Source organism: Bos mutus, chromosome 22 (assembly GCF_027580195.1).
Source record: "Bos mutus isolate GX-2022 chromosome 22, NWIPB_WYAK_1.1, whole genome shotgun sequence".
In the NCBI taxonomy this organism is placed as follows: Eukaryota; Metazoa; Chordata; class Mammalia; order Artiodactyla; family Bovidae; genus Bos; species Bos mutus.
Window position 1 is genome coordinate 52,892,788 of NC_091638.1, and position 16,721 is coordinate 52,909,508.

The 16,721-nt window shown below is 56.9% G+C and overlaps 2 protein-coding genes across 2 annotated transcripts; one reads left to right on the forward strand and one right to left on the reverse strand.

Moving 5' to 3' along the window:
• The first annotated feature begins 1,252 nt into the window (after positions 1–1,252).
• PRSS50 (serine protease 50) lies at positions 1,253–6,592 on the forward strand. The gene is made up of 6 exons (XM_005900905.2): positions 1,253–1,433; positions 1,510–1,701; positions 3,014–3,176; positions 4,148–4,431; positions 5,619–5,785; positions 6,262–6,592. The coding sequence occupies exons 1-6, from the start codon at positions 1,316–1,318 to the stop codon at positions 6,490–6,492; spliced, it is 1,155 nt and encodes a 384-aa protein (XP_005900967.1). The 5' UTR covers positions 1,253–1,315; the 3' UTR covers positions 6,493–6,592.
• A 1,200-nt stretch (positions 6,593–7,792) lies between these two features.
• TMIE (transmembrane inner ear) lies at positions 7,793–16,721 on the reverse strand. Its single transcript, XM_005900900.2, has 4 exons — positions 16,345–16,721; positions 13,037–13,154; positions 9,388–9,537; positions 7,793–9,084 (listed from the first exon to the last, which is right to left on the reverse strand). The coding sequence occupies exons 1-4, from the start codon at positions 16,438–16,440 to the stop codon at positions 8,981–8,983; spliced, it is 468 nt and encodes a 155-aa protein (XP_005900962.1). The 5' UTR covers positions 16,441–16,721; the 3' UTR covers positions 7,793–8,980.

Genomic DNA, 16,721 nt, shown 5'->3' on the forward strand with positions numbered 1-16,721 from the left:
TTTCCTTACCATGAGGGTTGTCTTCTTCCCAGGAAACTCAAAATGACCAGACCTGCACTTGTGGATTCAGTTCCAGAACTTGTGGGCCTCTCTCAAGCCCTCATATCACCCTAAGAGTCTACAGAGCTTGACCAGTTCCTCCTCCCTCCCCAGCAGGAATGAGTGAGGATGGGGGGCAGGGAGGGGCAAGGCAGAGCGCCTGCTTAGGTGACTGTGGGGGGTGACTGCACCCTAAACTCCAGAGCTGCCTTAGTGACATCTGTCGTACTCTGAAGAGGAAGACTAGGCCCCAGTTAGCCAGACTGAGAGGGCAGAGCCCTACTACCTCTGTGGGAGGTAGCATGGGAGCCCATCAGGCCTGGTGGGCCTCAGGTTCACAGTGGCCCCTATCTTTGCCCTTGGGCTCCACAGCATAGCAGGTGTGGTTTGCTGGAGACTGAAGTACTGAATGGCCAGCCCTATTGTTTGTCCCAAGAGAGCAGGCCTTGGCAAAAGTTAAATTGTTCTAGTCTGATTTAACTTCCACCTTTTATTGGGCTAGAATTTTCCAACAGCTTTGAATCAAAATTCATAGGATGTCCCCAGACTACCTTTTAACTGTATTATCCATCTGTGTCACTGAGCCATCAAAATGTTCCCGACTTCCAGTGTACCGAGAAGAGCCCATTGGTTACCATCACTCTTTTACTGTCTATGGAAACCTCACCTGTGCTATCTTTCTAAGAGGATGGATCTGTAAGGGAAGGGCATTTGCTGAATGGAAGTTGAGGGTGGGAGGGTGGGAGGGTGGGGAACAATGCTTAAAACTATGCACTCTTGAAAAATCGTTATTGAAAACATTTCAATCTGCTTAATTTCAGTACCCTGGGGCAAGGCCCCACTGTAGTTACCAGACTGGGGGGCAGATGGGACCGCTTGGAAATCCCGGATGCCAGCCCCAGGGGTTGGGCCTCCATCTCACCAGGTAGGGATGGGAGTGGGATGCCAGAGGAGGTGCAGAAACTGGACGAGGTGAGGTTAAGGGACTCCAGGAAACTGCTGGGCCAGACCGCCTGGGAGTGACGTGCTCCCAGGAGGGCAGAGGCGTGGCCAGAAGCCAGGCAGTCCTGAGCCACCTGCAAGCCAGAGGGTGACTGGGACATCAGAAGCACCATGGCAGGAGGCCACTGGGGGGCGCCCGCGAGGCCGCGGATGCCCGCGCCCACCACACCACAGAGAGCCGTCACCGGCCGCCAATGGGGGGCGCCTTCGTGGGGCGGGTCCTGGGAGCGCTGTAGCGAGAAGAGCACCGCGGCGCAGTCGCTGTTTCCCGCAGATGGAGTTTTGGTGTGAGCTGCCGGCCGGCAGGCGTGGGCCCCCACGCCCTGGGACGTCTACCCTGGCCCTGGCCCTTGCCTCCGCCGGGCTCCTGCTGCTGCTGTTGCGGCCCCTGGGTAAGGCCCGCCCCCGCCCATCCCCCGACCCCCTCAGATCTGGCCTCCACTTCTGATTCTCTGCCTCCTTCCACAGGTTGCTTGGGCGCTGGCGACACCCTGGGGGCACTGTCCACGGACGTCCCCGCAGACCTTGATGCTCCATGTGCCCCCAGTGCCACCTGTCCCTCGGGCAGACGTCGCTTCCCTCGGCAGGTCACCGGTGGTAGCCCGCCGCCCAGTATCTCGCAGTACGCTACTTCTAAAGCCTCCCACGAGTTCCTTCCCCGTGAGTACTGTGGCCTCCATGCGGGAGGAGGCGCCCAAGCAGCCTCGAGGACCTTAAGGGACAGAGGAAGAAGGGGCAGGGAGAGAGAGGAGACCTTCCTTTCACTAGTGCTTACTGAGCACCTATTGGTGGAACCTCCCATGCTGCTGAGGTAGAAGGCAAGGAAGGTCGGGGGAGCCTGGGGCGTGCTGTACATCCTGCCTTCCTGAATGGCCGGTGGGGACAGCATCTCTCCATCGGGCCCAGGCCCTGATCCAAGCTCCCAGCCAAGGCCTCTGGGGGTCTCCAGCACCGCTTTCAGGGAGCCTTCCCTTGTGTGTTTGGGGTCACATCCATAAGTGTTCTCTCTAGCAGTGCCTTCCAAGCTGGTTGAAGTAAGACTCACATAAGGAATACTTCTCATCCTGGAACTCATTGCTCAGAATTTAAGTGTCATGGGAAGTCTCACACTGAGGACCCCGCAGCACTCCGCGGTGCGTGCTGCCGTTCCCTCTCTTGTGTTAGCCTTTACAGCTGCTGGTGATGGCCTACTTACATTGATCTCACAATCTACTAGTCCATTTGGAACACCTAGGAGTGGGTCTGCTGTGGTGTTGGATACGTGCCTCTTCAGTTGAAAGAATTTTTCCATAAAAGCTTTTCCAAAGTGGCTGTACCCGTTGAGCTTCCCTTGAGCAGTGAGTGAGCAGTCTGGGGCTGTGATCCTCACCAACTCCTAGCATCAGGGACATTTAGTTTTGCCTGGCAGGTGACGGTGAGCAGAACGTCACTGTGATTTAAGTCCATGCTCCCCTGAGAACTAATGGGGCTGAAGAGCTGCATTCATTGCTGTTGGGGTTTTATCCTCAGATGTGTGCGCGTTCATGTGCAGTGCTCATTTTTCTCTTAGGTCATCTGCTTTTCTCTCACTGAATCACAGGAGGAGGGTCCTAGAGAAGGAGGAAAGGGTCTTTTTGGTTGAAGTAGGGGAACCAGATGGAAACACAGATGAATTGTGAAGGGCCTAGCCTAGCCAGAGCTGAGGCCTGCTTGACCAGGACAAAGGAGCCAGTGAATCACGCCCAGACTGGTCAGCCCTGGGACCTGACGTGAGGGATGCCTGGGGGATGCTGAGGCCCTTCTAAGGCTGGAGACCCCAATCCTCATGTGAACAACACCATTATTTGATGACCAATGAAGAAGGAGAATCGTTGGATGGGTGCAGGCCAGCTAGAGTGGTGGGAGCTCAGGCTGAGGAGAGGGAGAGGGAGAGCTGTGAGATGCAGCTGGAAAGGTCCACTCCTTATCAAGCTCCTTGTACTTCCCTCCTCAGCCTGCGGCTTCTCCTATGAACGGGACCCCACCCTCAGGGATCCGGAGTCCATGGCTCGGCGGTGGCCGTGGATGGTCAGCGTGCGGGCCAATGGCACACACATCTGTGCAGGAACCCTCATTGCCTCCGACTGGGTGCTGACTGCAGCCCACTGCACGACCGAGTGAGTCGGGGCCTAGACAGACGGGTGGAAAGTCATGTGGAGCCACCGGGGCTTCAGTCATTCTGCCAGCTGGCCCCTCAGTGGCAGAACCCCGTAATCCCAGCCTCACCCCAGCTCCTAGCAGGGTGGAGCTGAGTCCTGTAGATTCCTTCCTAGGAACTGGAGGCTTGCTCCCCTCATCTGATCCCCTAGTCCTGTGCAGTCATTCCACAGATAGGAAACGAAGACTTGCAAAGCACTGTCTAGGTCTTCCTCCTGTGCACAGAAAGAAGATTCTAATTCTTCTGTTCCATACCCTTTGTTTCACTTATTCCTTCCTTCATTCAACCAGTAGCCTTGACAGTCTTTGAAGCCAGGCCCTGGTCTGGGCACTGGTAGCAGAAGAGGGCTGCCCCACTCCTGTCAGGTTGCTGGGGAAGACAGACAAGAATATAGATGCTCACAGTCTGGTCAGTGTGGGGACAAGAGAGCAGGCGTGCCTGTGGTCTGGAGCCAGGGGGCGACCTGAGGGTCACATCTGGCCATGAGGGCTGGCCAGAGGAGAAGTGATTTCCACGCCTAAAGGACACACTGAGAAAGAAAGCTAGAGGGAGGGTTGGATGATTGCACAAGGCCTCTGTCACTCCTGGGACCCAGCATGGGTTACTGGACAGAGTCTAAAGTTTGGAACCAGAGAAAACTGGGTCCATATCCCACCTCCACCACTTGCTAGCTGTGTAGCCTTGAGTCAGTCACTTGAGTCAGTTTCCCTCTCCATAAACTGAAGGGTTGTTGTCAGGACTGACCACACGGTGTCTGTGTGTGCAGGGCCCCATTCACACCTGCCCTGAGAAGTGGGCTCGGGGACTCGAAGCAGGTGGGTGGCTTGCCTGGATTTGCTCAGAGTACAACAGTGCGGTGGAGTTTAGTGGGGTGCAGGCTGTTGTGGGGTTCCTGGGACTAATGGAGGACTCCCCTTGCCCTTCCCCTAGGAGTGACGTTACCTATTCAGTACGGGCAGGGAGTCCGTGGATTGACCGGATAACGAAGACTTCCATCGACACCCTGGCAAAAGAGGTCATCGTGCACAGCCGTTATCGAGCCAGTCGCTACTGGTCCTGGGTTGGCCGGGCCAACGACATTGCCCTCCTCAACCTGGATCGGCCACTGCAGTACAGCAAGTATGTCTGGCCCATCTGCCTGCCTGGCTTGGACTATTCGGTGAAGGACTACTCGCTCTGCACTGTGACAGGCTGGGGACTCCCCAGGGTTGATGGTGAGTTGGAACCTTCCTACCCCCAGCAGGGTGGATGGTGCGGGATAGAACCTGGGTGCAGGCCAGGGTCTACCGTGGACAGGCATTTCTGAGACGCCTTCCCCAGGGAGCCCACCACCCCTCTCCTGTCAGACTCTTATCTCTTTTTCCCTTTGAGGGTTTCAGCAGTGAATGTATCTAGGGGACCCAGATTGCCCTCGAAACCCTCAGGCCCAGGTCAGGGTATGTAAACAGGCCGTCCTTGAAGGCATAGTGGGCACAGAGTGATATCTTGCTATCTGCACACAATCCTACGGCATCATGTTTTGAAGCAGAACAGGCAAGGCGAGAGGACAAGGGGTCTATGTCTGTAATAGGGTCCCCAGAAGACCCATGCGTCTGGCTAAGGGCAGTCTGCACCCGGAAGTTGGGAGTCACCGAGGGTTCCCCATGTCTCCCCCTACCCCAGCAGTGGCCCTCAATCCCTTATCATCCCAGTTTAGGAGCCCAATGAGCAGGAGTGTTGTCCCAGGGCCATCCAAGGGCCCCTTTCCTTAGCCCAGAAATGTCCATCCTCTTCAGGGAACCCCTGTCCCTTTCCCACAAGAGAAGTGTTCTTCCCTGTGGTCGCATAGAGCCAGCATGCCTGAAAGCACCCAGGATCTCCAGCCCAGGTGGGGTGGCTTTATGTCATCCCTGCCATGGCCTGTCTGGTGAATAGTTGGGAACGGTTGGAAGTCACCTGTCCCCCGGAAGCTCAGACTTAGGGACAGACACACACTTGTGAGACTGGGGAGGGGAGTGAGGAGCTCCTGGAACCACAGAGGCGAGTCTGGGGAAGCTCAGGGGAGGAAGAGGCCTTTGAGGAAAGCTTGAAGAAAAGGCAGGATTTGGACCTCAGATAGACTTGGTAGGCTTCGGGGATAGACGGAATGCAAAAGTCAAAATGCCGAGATCAGAATGGACTTGATGGATTGGACTCTGCCAGATGTGAGATCAGGCCCAGCAAAGCCAGATTTTGGGTAAACTGCTCCAGGGTCTCTATATTGAGGGGCTTTTGGGAAGCGTCTGGAGTGGTAGGTGGGCTAATCCTGGAGAGATCTCCAGGGCTGCTGTGTGGCAAGGAACAAAGGGAGGATGGGCATGAGGCCAGTGGCTGCAGGCACGAGCTAAACAGCCAAGCCTGAATGGGGGCCCCTGTCCCACAGGTCAGTGGCCCCAATTTCGAACCATCCAGGAGAAGGAAGTCACCATCCTGAACAGCACAGAGTGTGACAGCCTCTACCGCAGGTTCTCCAAAATCCCCTCTCTGATTCAGATCATCAACTCCCAGATGATTTGTGCAAAGGACGTCGACAGGGAAAAATTCTGCTACGTGAGCATCTCTAGCCCTTGCTCATTTGCCTCCAAGGGCACCTGGCCAGAATTGGGGTGAGGGGCACAGCAGAGGCAGGACATGTGGGGAGGAGAGAGGGGCCAGGGATGAGCAGGGGTAAGTGAGGAGGAAGATGAAGGAGGGGAAATTTGACAGGGAATGGAGATTGGGGGGAATGAGATGAGAGTTGGGGAGAGAGAGATGGGGAGTGGGGATGGAGGTTGGAGATGCAGGAGGACGGGAAGGGTGGGAAGATGGAAGGTGGATGTTAAAGAGATGGGGGATGGAGAGAGATGGAAGGTGGAGCCTTTTAAGGAAGGTCTCCTGGGTCAGGACTTCGAAGGTACCTCTCAGCTATAAGACACTTGGAGGCTGCGCAGAAGGTTTGGTGAGGGCACCCTGCTTGTTCCTGAGCTGGATCAAGTCTCCTTTGGACCACATGTGGCCTCCCTTTTGTTCTCCACCCCTCCCCGCAGGAGATAAGTGGGGAGCCCTTGGCCTGTCCTGTGCAGAACATATGGCACCTGGTGGGAGTGGTGAGCTGGGGCCCAGGCTGCAAGAAGAGCGAGGCTCCGCCTATCTACGTCCACATCTCCTCTTACCAACAGTGGATCTGGGACCGCATCAGCGGGCAGACTCTGCCAGCCCCACCCCGGGCCCTGCTCCTGGCACTCCTGATGCTCCTCAGCTTCCTTGCTGCCCTCTGATGCTCTGCTGTCCCTGGGTCTGCCCTCTCTTGCCCAGGCCCCTCCTCACCCTCTTGTCTAGAAGGCTGCAGGTGCAGTTCTCAGCCCTCACAGGCAGGGGAGAGACTCGATGTTCAATTAAATGGCTCTCTTCCCCATGCCTCCTCCTTCCTGGGCCTGCTGCAGTGGGAGATGAGAGAACAGGGAAGGGGTGGGATGGGTGGCTTCCGGCAGTTGATACTGCAAAGTGCAGAGCCCCAGCTCCATCCGCAGGCTCGGGGTGGCTCCCGCAGAAGGTGGAGGGAATGTGTGGGGATGATACTGGGGTCAGATAATTCAGGGCCTAGAATGTACTGCCCAGGCTCATTCTGGGGCTGCCAGGACCCAGTGTGACGCTGGGCCTAAGGTTGCAGCTCTGGGCCGTGGAGGTGAGTGTGTTCTCCTTGACTTTGACCCATCTTCTGGCCTGTGGCTGGAACATACTCTGTCATTGCCCTGAAGCACTGTAGTTAACTTTGACCTTCCAACCCTGTCCCCTGCCTGGACTTGGGGCAGATGCCCACTGGGATCAGACATTATCCCCATGATTAGCAGATATGCCTGTCCTTAAACGGCTAGTGGAGACCCAAGTCAGACGTCAAGGACGCAGCTGGTAGAGGAGATGTGGCCCGGGCCTGGACTTAACCCAGGCATTGCCAGCTGCTTCTCTGACTTCTAGTGGGCCCCGCTTCCCTGGGCCTCTGCTGCGAAGCCAACAGAAGGGTTCTGGCTTGTATCGGTAGAATGGTCTTTGCCAAAACTGTATGTATGAGACACCCACAGGCTGGACCCCTGGGCAGAGCCAGGGTTTCCACATGGTGGCCCAGTGAGTACGCAGCTTGCACAGCAGGGCCTTCTGTAATCTCTGCCCCCCGCCGTGGCTCTAAGACCCCGTGCTCCTTCCCCCATGTCAGCCTGGTTCCCTTGCCTCGTGTAATAATGATTTGGGTCCAGGCTGGAATCCAGGCTTGACTCCTCTGTGTCTCAAGCACCCATCTATTGACACCAGGAAATGGAGCAGAGGCAAGCACAGAGCAGGCAGCTTCCTTCTTGGTCCTGATGCCCTGCCTCAGGGCTGAGCCCCACCGGCCACAGCTGACCCTCTGCCCCTCGGCCCACCACCTCTTCCTCCAGCTCATCTGAATTCAGAACAGAAAAAAGTCAGGAAAGGGAACGACAGCCTGGCCTTCACTGCCTATCACTGATCACTGTATCGCCCTCCACGTAAATGCTCCAGGGACGGGGTACCTGAGCAGTCATCTCAGGTCGCTCGGGTATGAGAAGGCACTCAGCTTTATTTACAAATCTCTGCAGGCTGCAGAGGCAGCGTGAGCTTTTCCAGCAGCTCTCCCCAGCTCGGAAACCTCCAGTATCTCCTAAGTCTCCAGCCCCAGGTCTGAGTTCTTCAGGCGATGTTTGCTGCCATCTAGATACCCTCTCTGCATGTCCCCTCCCCAGGGATCCAGTCCGCAGGTCAAGTTTGAGCCTTCACCTTCGGGTCAGCAGTGCTGTTTCGGGAATCATGGTTGAGAGCAGAAGAGGAAGCTGTGCTCTTATATTCAGCAGGTGGAAGGTTGGCTGCTACCTCCATCCCTAACTGCCCCCTGTGGTGGTCTCCTGGGGCCCTCCCACCACAGCTAAGCCTAGAAAGGGCCCCAGAACAGCCTCAAGTCCCCATTGGGTTCTCAAATATTCCCTGGATTCCCAAGTTGGGTCCCAGGTGCCAGCTGTCTTCTCTTCTCTCTCTGGTTCACTGGCCTCAGCCTTTTACACCCCTGGAGCCCCCAGTCCTGAGCCCTTGGGCCTCGTGCTAGGCGCTCCAGCAGCCTCAGCTACATGACAGTAAGTAAGACAAGTACGTCCACTGCCTGGAGCTTGGTATCTGCTGGGCTGGGGGTTCTGCCTCTGGTCCTTCTCTGCCCGCTGCTCTGGGCCAGAACCCATGCCAGGCTTGGGGTAGCCCCTCACCAGCAGGGCTGCTATCCAGCCAAGTCCGAGAGCCTCCCGCTTCCTCCAGTGACCCTCTCCTTCCTGTGGGCAGCCTGGTGTGGCCTCACATTGGCCCATCCAGGCCGGCCATCCCCTTCCAGGAGAAAACCCACATCCCGTCACCCCTTAGCCACAGCTGTTCCTGGCAGAAGAGGAGACAGAGGCATGTCTGGGTGGGTAGAGGCCACTTTGGATCTATAGAGGGACAGGGTCTACAGACCACCTCTGCTGAGCCCCATGTGACAGGGTGAAGGGAGTTGGCGTCCAGGCCAGGAGGTGGCACACCTGGTACAGTTTTGTCCTTGCTCTTATAGGCTCTAGGACAGGGTCCTGGCCCCTGCAACTCCCTCTCTACAGGGCGAGGGCTCTCTGCAACCTCCTGGGTCCATGTGTGAACTTGGAGTCTAAGATGTCTGGACTCTGGCAGGACCATGAGCCCCAGGACTGGCCAGCCCCAGCCGCCACCTCCAGAAAGCTCTCCTCATTTCTCTCCTTTCTTCTTCTTGGCCTCATTCTTCTCATCCTCCTCTACTTTGATGGCCACTGTATCCACACTGTCCTTCTTCTTCTTCTTCTTCTTCTCCTCTGTGGAATAGAAGGAAAAGGGTTCAACGGGAGTGAAACAGAGTCCTAGGACCCACACCAGAGCCTCCCAGTCCCACCCTTCATTCCTTTTTCCTTCCAAAGCACTCCTACCTGCAAAATAGCTTCTTGTTTTCCCTGCCTCACTCTGACCCATTTCTTTGCTCTGGTCTCCAGAAACAGGGATGAGTCCCCTTCCTGAACCAGGTGGAGGGGAGGAACAGGGCATTCTGGGTGGAAGGATCAAGGAAATGGCCAGTCTGGCAGGGTTGGGGGTTGGCGGGACTGGGGGTCAGGCCTGCTCACCTCCAGGGATTTCTGTGAGCTCGTTGAGGGGCGGCACAGTCTCCAGTTTATCTGTGTACATCTTGGCTGCCTTTCGCTGCAGATACCGGGCTTCAATCTCCTTCCGGGTCCGTGGCACGCGACAGTTGAAGACACAGCAAAGAGTGATAACTACAGGGAGGACAGAGCAGGCTTGGCAAGGGCCAGAGCTCAGACACCCCAGGAATAGCACCTGAATTCCAGGCATGTCTCCATCTATCTATGTGTGTCTCACCCAAGAGTCTCTTTCAGGAGGTTCCACATTTTGACAAAACCCCTGTGGGCTCTGAGATTTTCAAACTGTCTTTCCTGAGCAGGGCTGGCTTTAGGTAGGAGGCCTATTCGCAGAGAGGCCTTGTGCTTGGTGTAATACTCTGCTGTCACTTTCTTGAAATTCTTAATAATCTTTGGACAGGGATCTCATATTTTCATTTTTCACTGGTCCCATATATTATGTCAGTGATCCTGGCTTGTTGGGCAGGGGAGGGTCTCTCTAACTAGATTGAGAGGTCCTGGAGGGTAAGAAATAGGCTACACCATGACTCAAGCTACAGCCTCCTGGAGGGTGTCCTGTACTTGCAGCCCAGGCCGCTGGGCTCCTGGTTCATCCTAGGTTTTCCTCCCCAGGCTCTTGAGAGGACCTCAGACCCCAGAGGACAGGCTGCATCCTCCTCAACCTCCCTGAGGACAAGCCGGGGCTCCTCCTGGCTGTGAGAGCCTGCAGGAGGACACAGACCTTGCCCTGGGGCGTTCACCTCAGACAGAGTTATTCCAGGAGTGGTTTTCTGGCTCAGGGCGGCTGTGCCCACGCAAGCTGGGCCAAGGCATGGAGCTGGCCTGTCCAGGACGGGCAGGGCAGGGCTGCCAGGACCCGGCTGGACTGAGTTTATTTTTCTAAGGCCCCCAGTCTGACCACCTTGGCCCCAGCCTCAGGGGGAGGGGACAGAGCTGCTTCCTATTATAAATCAGATGACCAGACATAACTTCCTGGCAGACTCCTAGAGGCAGGAGGGCCAGGCAGGACAGGCCAGGCCTCTTTTTGGGGAAGATAGATCAGACCTATGTGGCCTGCAGGAGCACCCTTTGGGGTCATCTTGTGCAACCTCCTCGGCCAGTATTATGGCCCCACTGAGTCTTCCTCAGACTCACAGAATGAAAGAAAAAGTGAATGAGATGGTTTCAAAGCTTTTGCGACTCGGACAGGACTCCTGAATGAATGGACAGGGTGTCAATAGCATCCAGGAACATATGGTGGGGGACAGTCATGTGAGGGCCCTAATAGTAGGTCTGACTGTGCACTGCTGCCCAGGGATGGACCTGGGAAGACAGTAGGCCTTTCTTACCCAAAAAGCTGGCCTCTGGTCACCTCCAGACTCCTGTATGCCAGAGGTCCAGGGTTGGTCCCCCACCCCCACCCTACTGGCTTGAAGCACCTCTTCTAGTTACCCCATCAGGTACCTTCTCAGGACCATGCCTGGGCTCTCAGTAAAGGCTGGTCCCAGTCCCTCAGAGCAGGATGGAGGCCCTGCCCCTCACTCCGGACCTGTCCCACCCAGCCTGGCCTGCTTACTTCTCTTCAGAGTAGAGAAACGAAGTTTCTTGGACGGAGTTCCAAGCCCAGGAAGAGGCTGGGGATAGGAGTCCCCAGGCTGGCAGGGAACTAAAGAGGCAACCCATCCAACTCCATCCTATCCACAAGGTTGTGGGGATGATGCTCCACTAACAGCTGTACCACCGAGGTCCAAGCAGACAGAGAAGTGGGAAAAATGTTTCCTCCCCAGGACCCAGGGTCTCCAACTCCTAGAGCCCTGCATAGAAGGTTTTGTTAACTCAGAGGCCTTTGGGACTATCCCTTACCTTTTTCAGGAAATAGGGTTAGGAATAGAAGTCAGTCTGTGTAGTTGAGGTCCAAGTGCCTCTTTGGGCCTGACACTGCAGCTTTCCTATGTGGCCCTAGGCACTTCCACCATCTTGGGCCAAGCAGAGCCCGGGAGAAACCATTGTGTGTCTTGAGGCCCCATGGTGCCCTCAACCCTGCTCCTCGGGGTCCCCCTGAGCTGCTCTTTGGACCTGTTGGACTTTGGACTGCTCCTGTGGCCCCTGCAGGCAGATTACCTCCCCTAAACCTGCTTCTTGGTACTTGGGGGTTGCTCCACTCTCTAAACACCTGGCTGGGGCTGCAGCCACATCTGTCTGTCCGTGGGGCCTCCACTCAGAAGCCTGACTGATATCAGCCTTGGCTAGAATAGAAGGCAGCCTCTTGCTCACCTCCTCCTCCCACCCTGTGAAAGTTGCTCAGTCGTGTCTGACTCTTTGCGACCCCATGGACTGTAGCCTGCGAGGCTCCTCCGTCCATGGAATTCTCCAGGCCAGGATACTGGAGTGGGTAGCCGTTCCCTTCTCCAGGGGATCTTCCCAACCCAGGGATCGAACCCAGGTCTCTCGCATTGCAGGCAGATTCTTTACCGTCTGAGCCACCAGGGAAGCTCTCCCACTCTAGCTGTGAGGAGAGTGGGGGTGAGGGGTGGGGTGGAAGGGCACTTCTGGTGCTAGGAGAAGCACATGCAAAATTGATGTCTTTGTCTCCCTTGGAGCCTCTACATCTGGGTGGGCCCTTGTGGTCAGCCCTGCCCTCTGGGGAACCTCATCCCAGGATAGCTCCTGCTAGAACTTAAATGCCCTTGTAGCCCCTGAGCCAGGGTGCACTCAGAAACCGTCTTAGAGGGGTTATCTGAGACCTGTGTGGAGGCCGTCTTCTCCCACGTCCACCCCCACTGTACCTCTCTCCAGAATGCCTTGCTAGCTGCCTGACACAAACCGTCACCCGTCCTATCCATCTACAGCTTAGAGGACCCCTCCTCCACGAAGCCTTTACTAGGGGAGTGTGTTCTTTCCCTTTACTGCCTGCGCCCCCCTCCTCCCTATGGTCTGTGGGAACCTCTTTGTACCCTGGTGGCCTCTCCCATCCATTCGGCATTTCTCAGCCCCACTTTTCTCAACTCCAGACCCCAACTCTGGAAAGACAACTGAGAGGAGCATCCCAAACTGGCTTCTGTTGCAACTTCGCATAAAGCAACTCCCAGATCCAAGAGAGGAAGGGCGAGGGCAGGGGTCTCCTGTTTTTAACTGAGGTGGGTGTGAATCATTCCAAGGAAATGGTATTTAACAATGCTGGGTTTGCAGCCTGGGAGACACATCTGCTGGGCGTCTGGGGAGCTCTGGTGCTGAGCTGCAGCCAAGGGTGGCCTTGTTGGGGCCCTGGGTGTGGGTGTTTTAAGCTGGCCAAGCTGCAGGAAAAGCATGAGGAGGCCAGCGATAGGGAAAAATGACACGTCTTCGTCCTGGTTCAGTGGAGTCCCCTGTAATTACCATAATTGCCATGTGGCTGCATCCCCCGTCGGGCAGAATACTTCAGGTCACCACCAGCCTGTCAGCCCTCCACAGGGACTTTGTGTAGATTAGGAGGTGCCAGAAACCACAGAGGGCCTCCTGTGGGCACCAGGCCCACTTGCACTGCCCGGAATTGCTGCTCTGAGCCCCTGGGGGGTGGTGCTGGGGGGTAACGGGGTGCTGTGCTCCCACTGTGGTGTGGCATGGCAGGGGGTAGTAGAGGGGGGCAGCTGCTACTTACTGATGGACAACACGAAAAGCGAGAAGATGCCCACCACGTGCCACAGACGCATGTCCCAGAACACCACTGTCTCCTTGGTCAGCGGGGGCGGCTTGGGCTTGGGCGGGGCTGTGCTGGGCTGTGGGTCGGGAGAGAGCAGAGTGAGACAGGCAGAAGCCAGGGGCTGGGACTGGACTGAGAGAGGCCCAGGTCTCAGCGAGGACTCACTAAGTCTGAGCATTTCAGAATCTCCCAGGATCAAGGGTCTTAGACATTCATAACCAATGCCTTAGACCTTGGGACGTTCCAGCCTTAGAGCAAGAGAAGAGGGCAGAACCCAGAACCATGGAGCTGGGAACTTGGGAGTGTGAGGGTAGTTAGTGCTTGGGGAAACCGAACCCAAGGGGCAAATGTGGATGGTTTGTTTAGTCAGGTTCAAGGCCCTTTCTCTCCTGCCCCAGGCCTGGGCCCCACACAGGCAGATGGGGTCTCAGGACCAAGGCCAGAGACAACGCGAGTCCTGTACTGCCCCGCGGTATTTTTTTCTCATGGGCCCCTGGTGTGGGATAGGGTGTGGAACAGCAGTCAGGGCTTCATGACTCTCTTACTTGACCAGGATGCCCACCAGGTGGCCTCAGCAGTTGCCTGTCCTACCTGAGTCACCTCCTCTGACCAGAAAGCTAGGCCAGAATCCTCGCCAAAAAAAAAAAAAGGGACTAATTTGTCTGAAGTGCAGTAGCGACACCTGGAGGCCAAAAGTTGTAAGCACGGCTGGAGCGATCATGAGCACTGCGCGCCACTTCCCACCTTCCCAGTGCCACACCTCCCTGTCCTGGGGTTCTGAGGAAGGAGATAGAATCATATCCCTCTCAGCCCCCCAGGTCAGGGACACGGCCCTGCTCTGGAGGGTAGCAGCGAGACCTGTCCCTGACCTGGGGGGCTGAGAGGGATATGACCCTATCTCTGTCATGGAGCTTGGCTGAGGGGTATGGAGGGGTACTTGGAGGAAGAGGGGACCCCCCCTGGGGCATCAGTGCAACGCCTTGCCCCTCGATTAACCGAAGAAGGACAGGCAAGAGGAGTCTCTTCCAGCTCTCTGGAAAGGAAAGGCAACCCATAGCTCAACCGTCTGTCCAGTCTTTCCCCTGGTCCGTAAGCCTGGATGGAGCACCTACCGAAAGCCAGGTACTTTTTCACCTTATAGACGCCACCCCTCAGCCTATACTGGGGACACATGGAGAGGACCAGCAGCCTGTCCCAGGTAACCAAGAAGGTCTATGTGCCCAGGACTGGTACATGATTCCCAGCCCTCTCCTCTTAACCAAGGTGAACTGGGGTAGGAGCCTTCTTTCCTTTAGTCCTCAGTTTCTCCATCTGTAACTTGAGTGGAATGGTTCCAGGGGTCTCTGAGAGGCTTCCTACACAACCTGAGTGGTAAAATGGACAAGGAGACACCCTTCCTCAGCATCATCCCAGGGGCCTGGACCCATCTGTGGGGTCAGACACGTGTACGTGGGGTCTGGCACATGTGTGTGGGGTTGGGGCTGGGCACTGTGGGTACAGGGCACATGCGGCTGGAGTACATGTGCCTGTGGTCGGGCACACATCTGTAGAGTCAGGGCTGAGGTCTGGGCAGTGGCAGGGTTCCATGGTTCTGAGGGTCAGTGTGTTGACCCAGCTGGTTGTAAGACTGGGAGATTCTGGGGGCCATGGTAAAGATCTCAGACTCAGAGCTTGGGCAGCCAGGGGCTCACTTCTGACACATTCTAGACACACTGATAGGGCCGTGGGTAGGGGGAAGCAGGTAATAGTCGGGCATCTGTTTGTGGTGGACACCGCTGGGAGTCTGAACTCTGAAGCTTGGGGGCCTGGTCTCCATCAGAATTTCACAGGCTAATTGGAGGGTGATGCCTGTGGGTAGGGTGGGTGGTACCATGGACCCCAGCCCCACTTATCTTTCTGGTACTTCCTTGGATCGCCTGGGCTCAGCCAGGCCCTTGTTCAGGCTGTAGGCGGATGGTAGGCAGAAGGACTCAAAATGCAATTTCCCTTGATGAAGTGGGAGAAGACGTTTTCCTGGGGACTGAGGGAAGAGTCCTTGACTCAGATCTGAGTCGACCCCCTCTGTCAGGCTTCTCCTACACCCAGACCAGCTCAGTTTCTGCACCTGAGGCCTCAGGACAGCTGGTAGGGGCCTAAGTGCACTCCATGGGGCTCAAGCCAGCCCGACTTCCCTTACAGAGACACCAGAGCTGACATCTGATTCCAGAGCAGCCTTCTGATCACACCCCCTGGTCAGCAGCAGGCACAGACTAGCATGGGGGTGCAGGGCTCTGTCCCCACATACCTCAGACCCACTAGTTCAGGGGTGTGTCCCCTCAAACCCCAAAGATGAGGCCCTGTCCTCCCTCTCCCATCCTGTTGCCCAGCACCTGCCTCTTGCGGGTTCTCCGCGGTGCTTGACTATCTCGTGCACTTCTGCTCTCTCCACTCTGCCTCTGCCTACACAGGTTCCTACCCCACTCTTCCCTGGCTCTACCTCTGGCCTTCTCCCTCTTGCTTGTTGCTCTAGAATCCTGGGTCTGGTCAGCCTCATCAGCTCCCCTTCCTGGCTCAGCAGGAATGGGGTACAGAGAGGCCAGCCAAGGGGGCTGCAGATGGCCCCCACCCTTCCCTTTCTGGCCAGCCCCTCAGCCATCCTTTTCACCTCGTCCTGGACTATCTCAGCAGCTCCTTCCAATTCTCCCGAGTGTAGGCCCTCTTCTAATTTATTCTCCTTCCAGTCCAGGACTCATCCTGATTCTCCTCTGCTCAGACACCTTTGCTAGCTCCCAGTTATCATCAGGACCAAGTAAGACCCTGAGTCCCTGGGCCCTGCCCTGCCTGCCCCTCCCTGCAGTGTGGAGTCAAACTCAACACATGGCTGCTCTGCGAAGGCTGTCCTCGTCCCCCTGCCTCCGCCCCCCACCTGCCCACCTCTGGACACCAAAGAGTAGAGTACAGGGGCTGAGTGTCCCCCATCAGACAGTCGCTGATGCCAGGCTGTATCTCCAATCAGATTGGGAAGCCCTAAGGTCAGGGTGAGTCTCCCCCATCAGAATAATGTTCCTGAGATCGGGGGCTGTGCCCTCCCATCAGAGCAAGGACACTAAGACTGGGGCTGAGTCTCCCTGCATCCTGGAAGCGCTTGGGATGGACTGTCTCCCCATTAAGTCAGGTCTCCTAGGGCAAAAGAAAAAGAAAAACCAGCTTCCCGTCAGAAAGGCACCGCCTGGCTCTGCCTGGACGGTGACAGCCACCCCGAACCCATGCGCGCCGGCCCACCTCACCTCCACCAGCTGCCCGGCGACCCCTGCGAGGCAAACCCCCAGGGCGGCGCCGCCCAGCCCCCAGAGGAGCCCCGCGCCTCGCCGCGGCCCCGCCATCTTCGCGCGCTCCGCGCTGCTCCGCCGCAGGTCGCAGGTCGGGGGAGCCGAGGGACGCCGGTCAGGCTGCCTTAGCCGGGTGACTGCCCCTTGGGCAGCCGGCGCTCGGCACTGGCGACCTGGTCGCAGGCAGGCTGCGAGTGAACATCATTTATTCATCGTCGGTGTCCGGTTCCTGGGCTCCCCGCCCCTGCATCACTCCGGGTGGAGGGCCCGCCCCCCTCCGGAGATCACACTCCAGACTCCGCATTCTCCGAATCCAACCAAGACCGACATTGGGC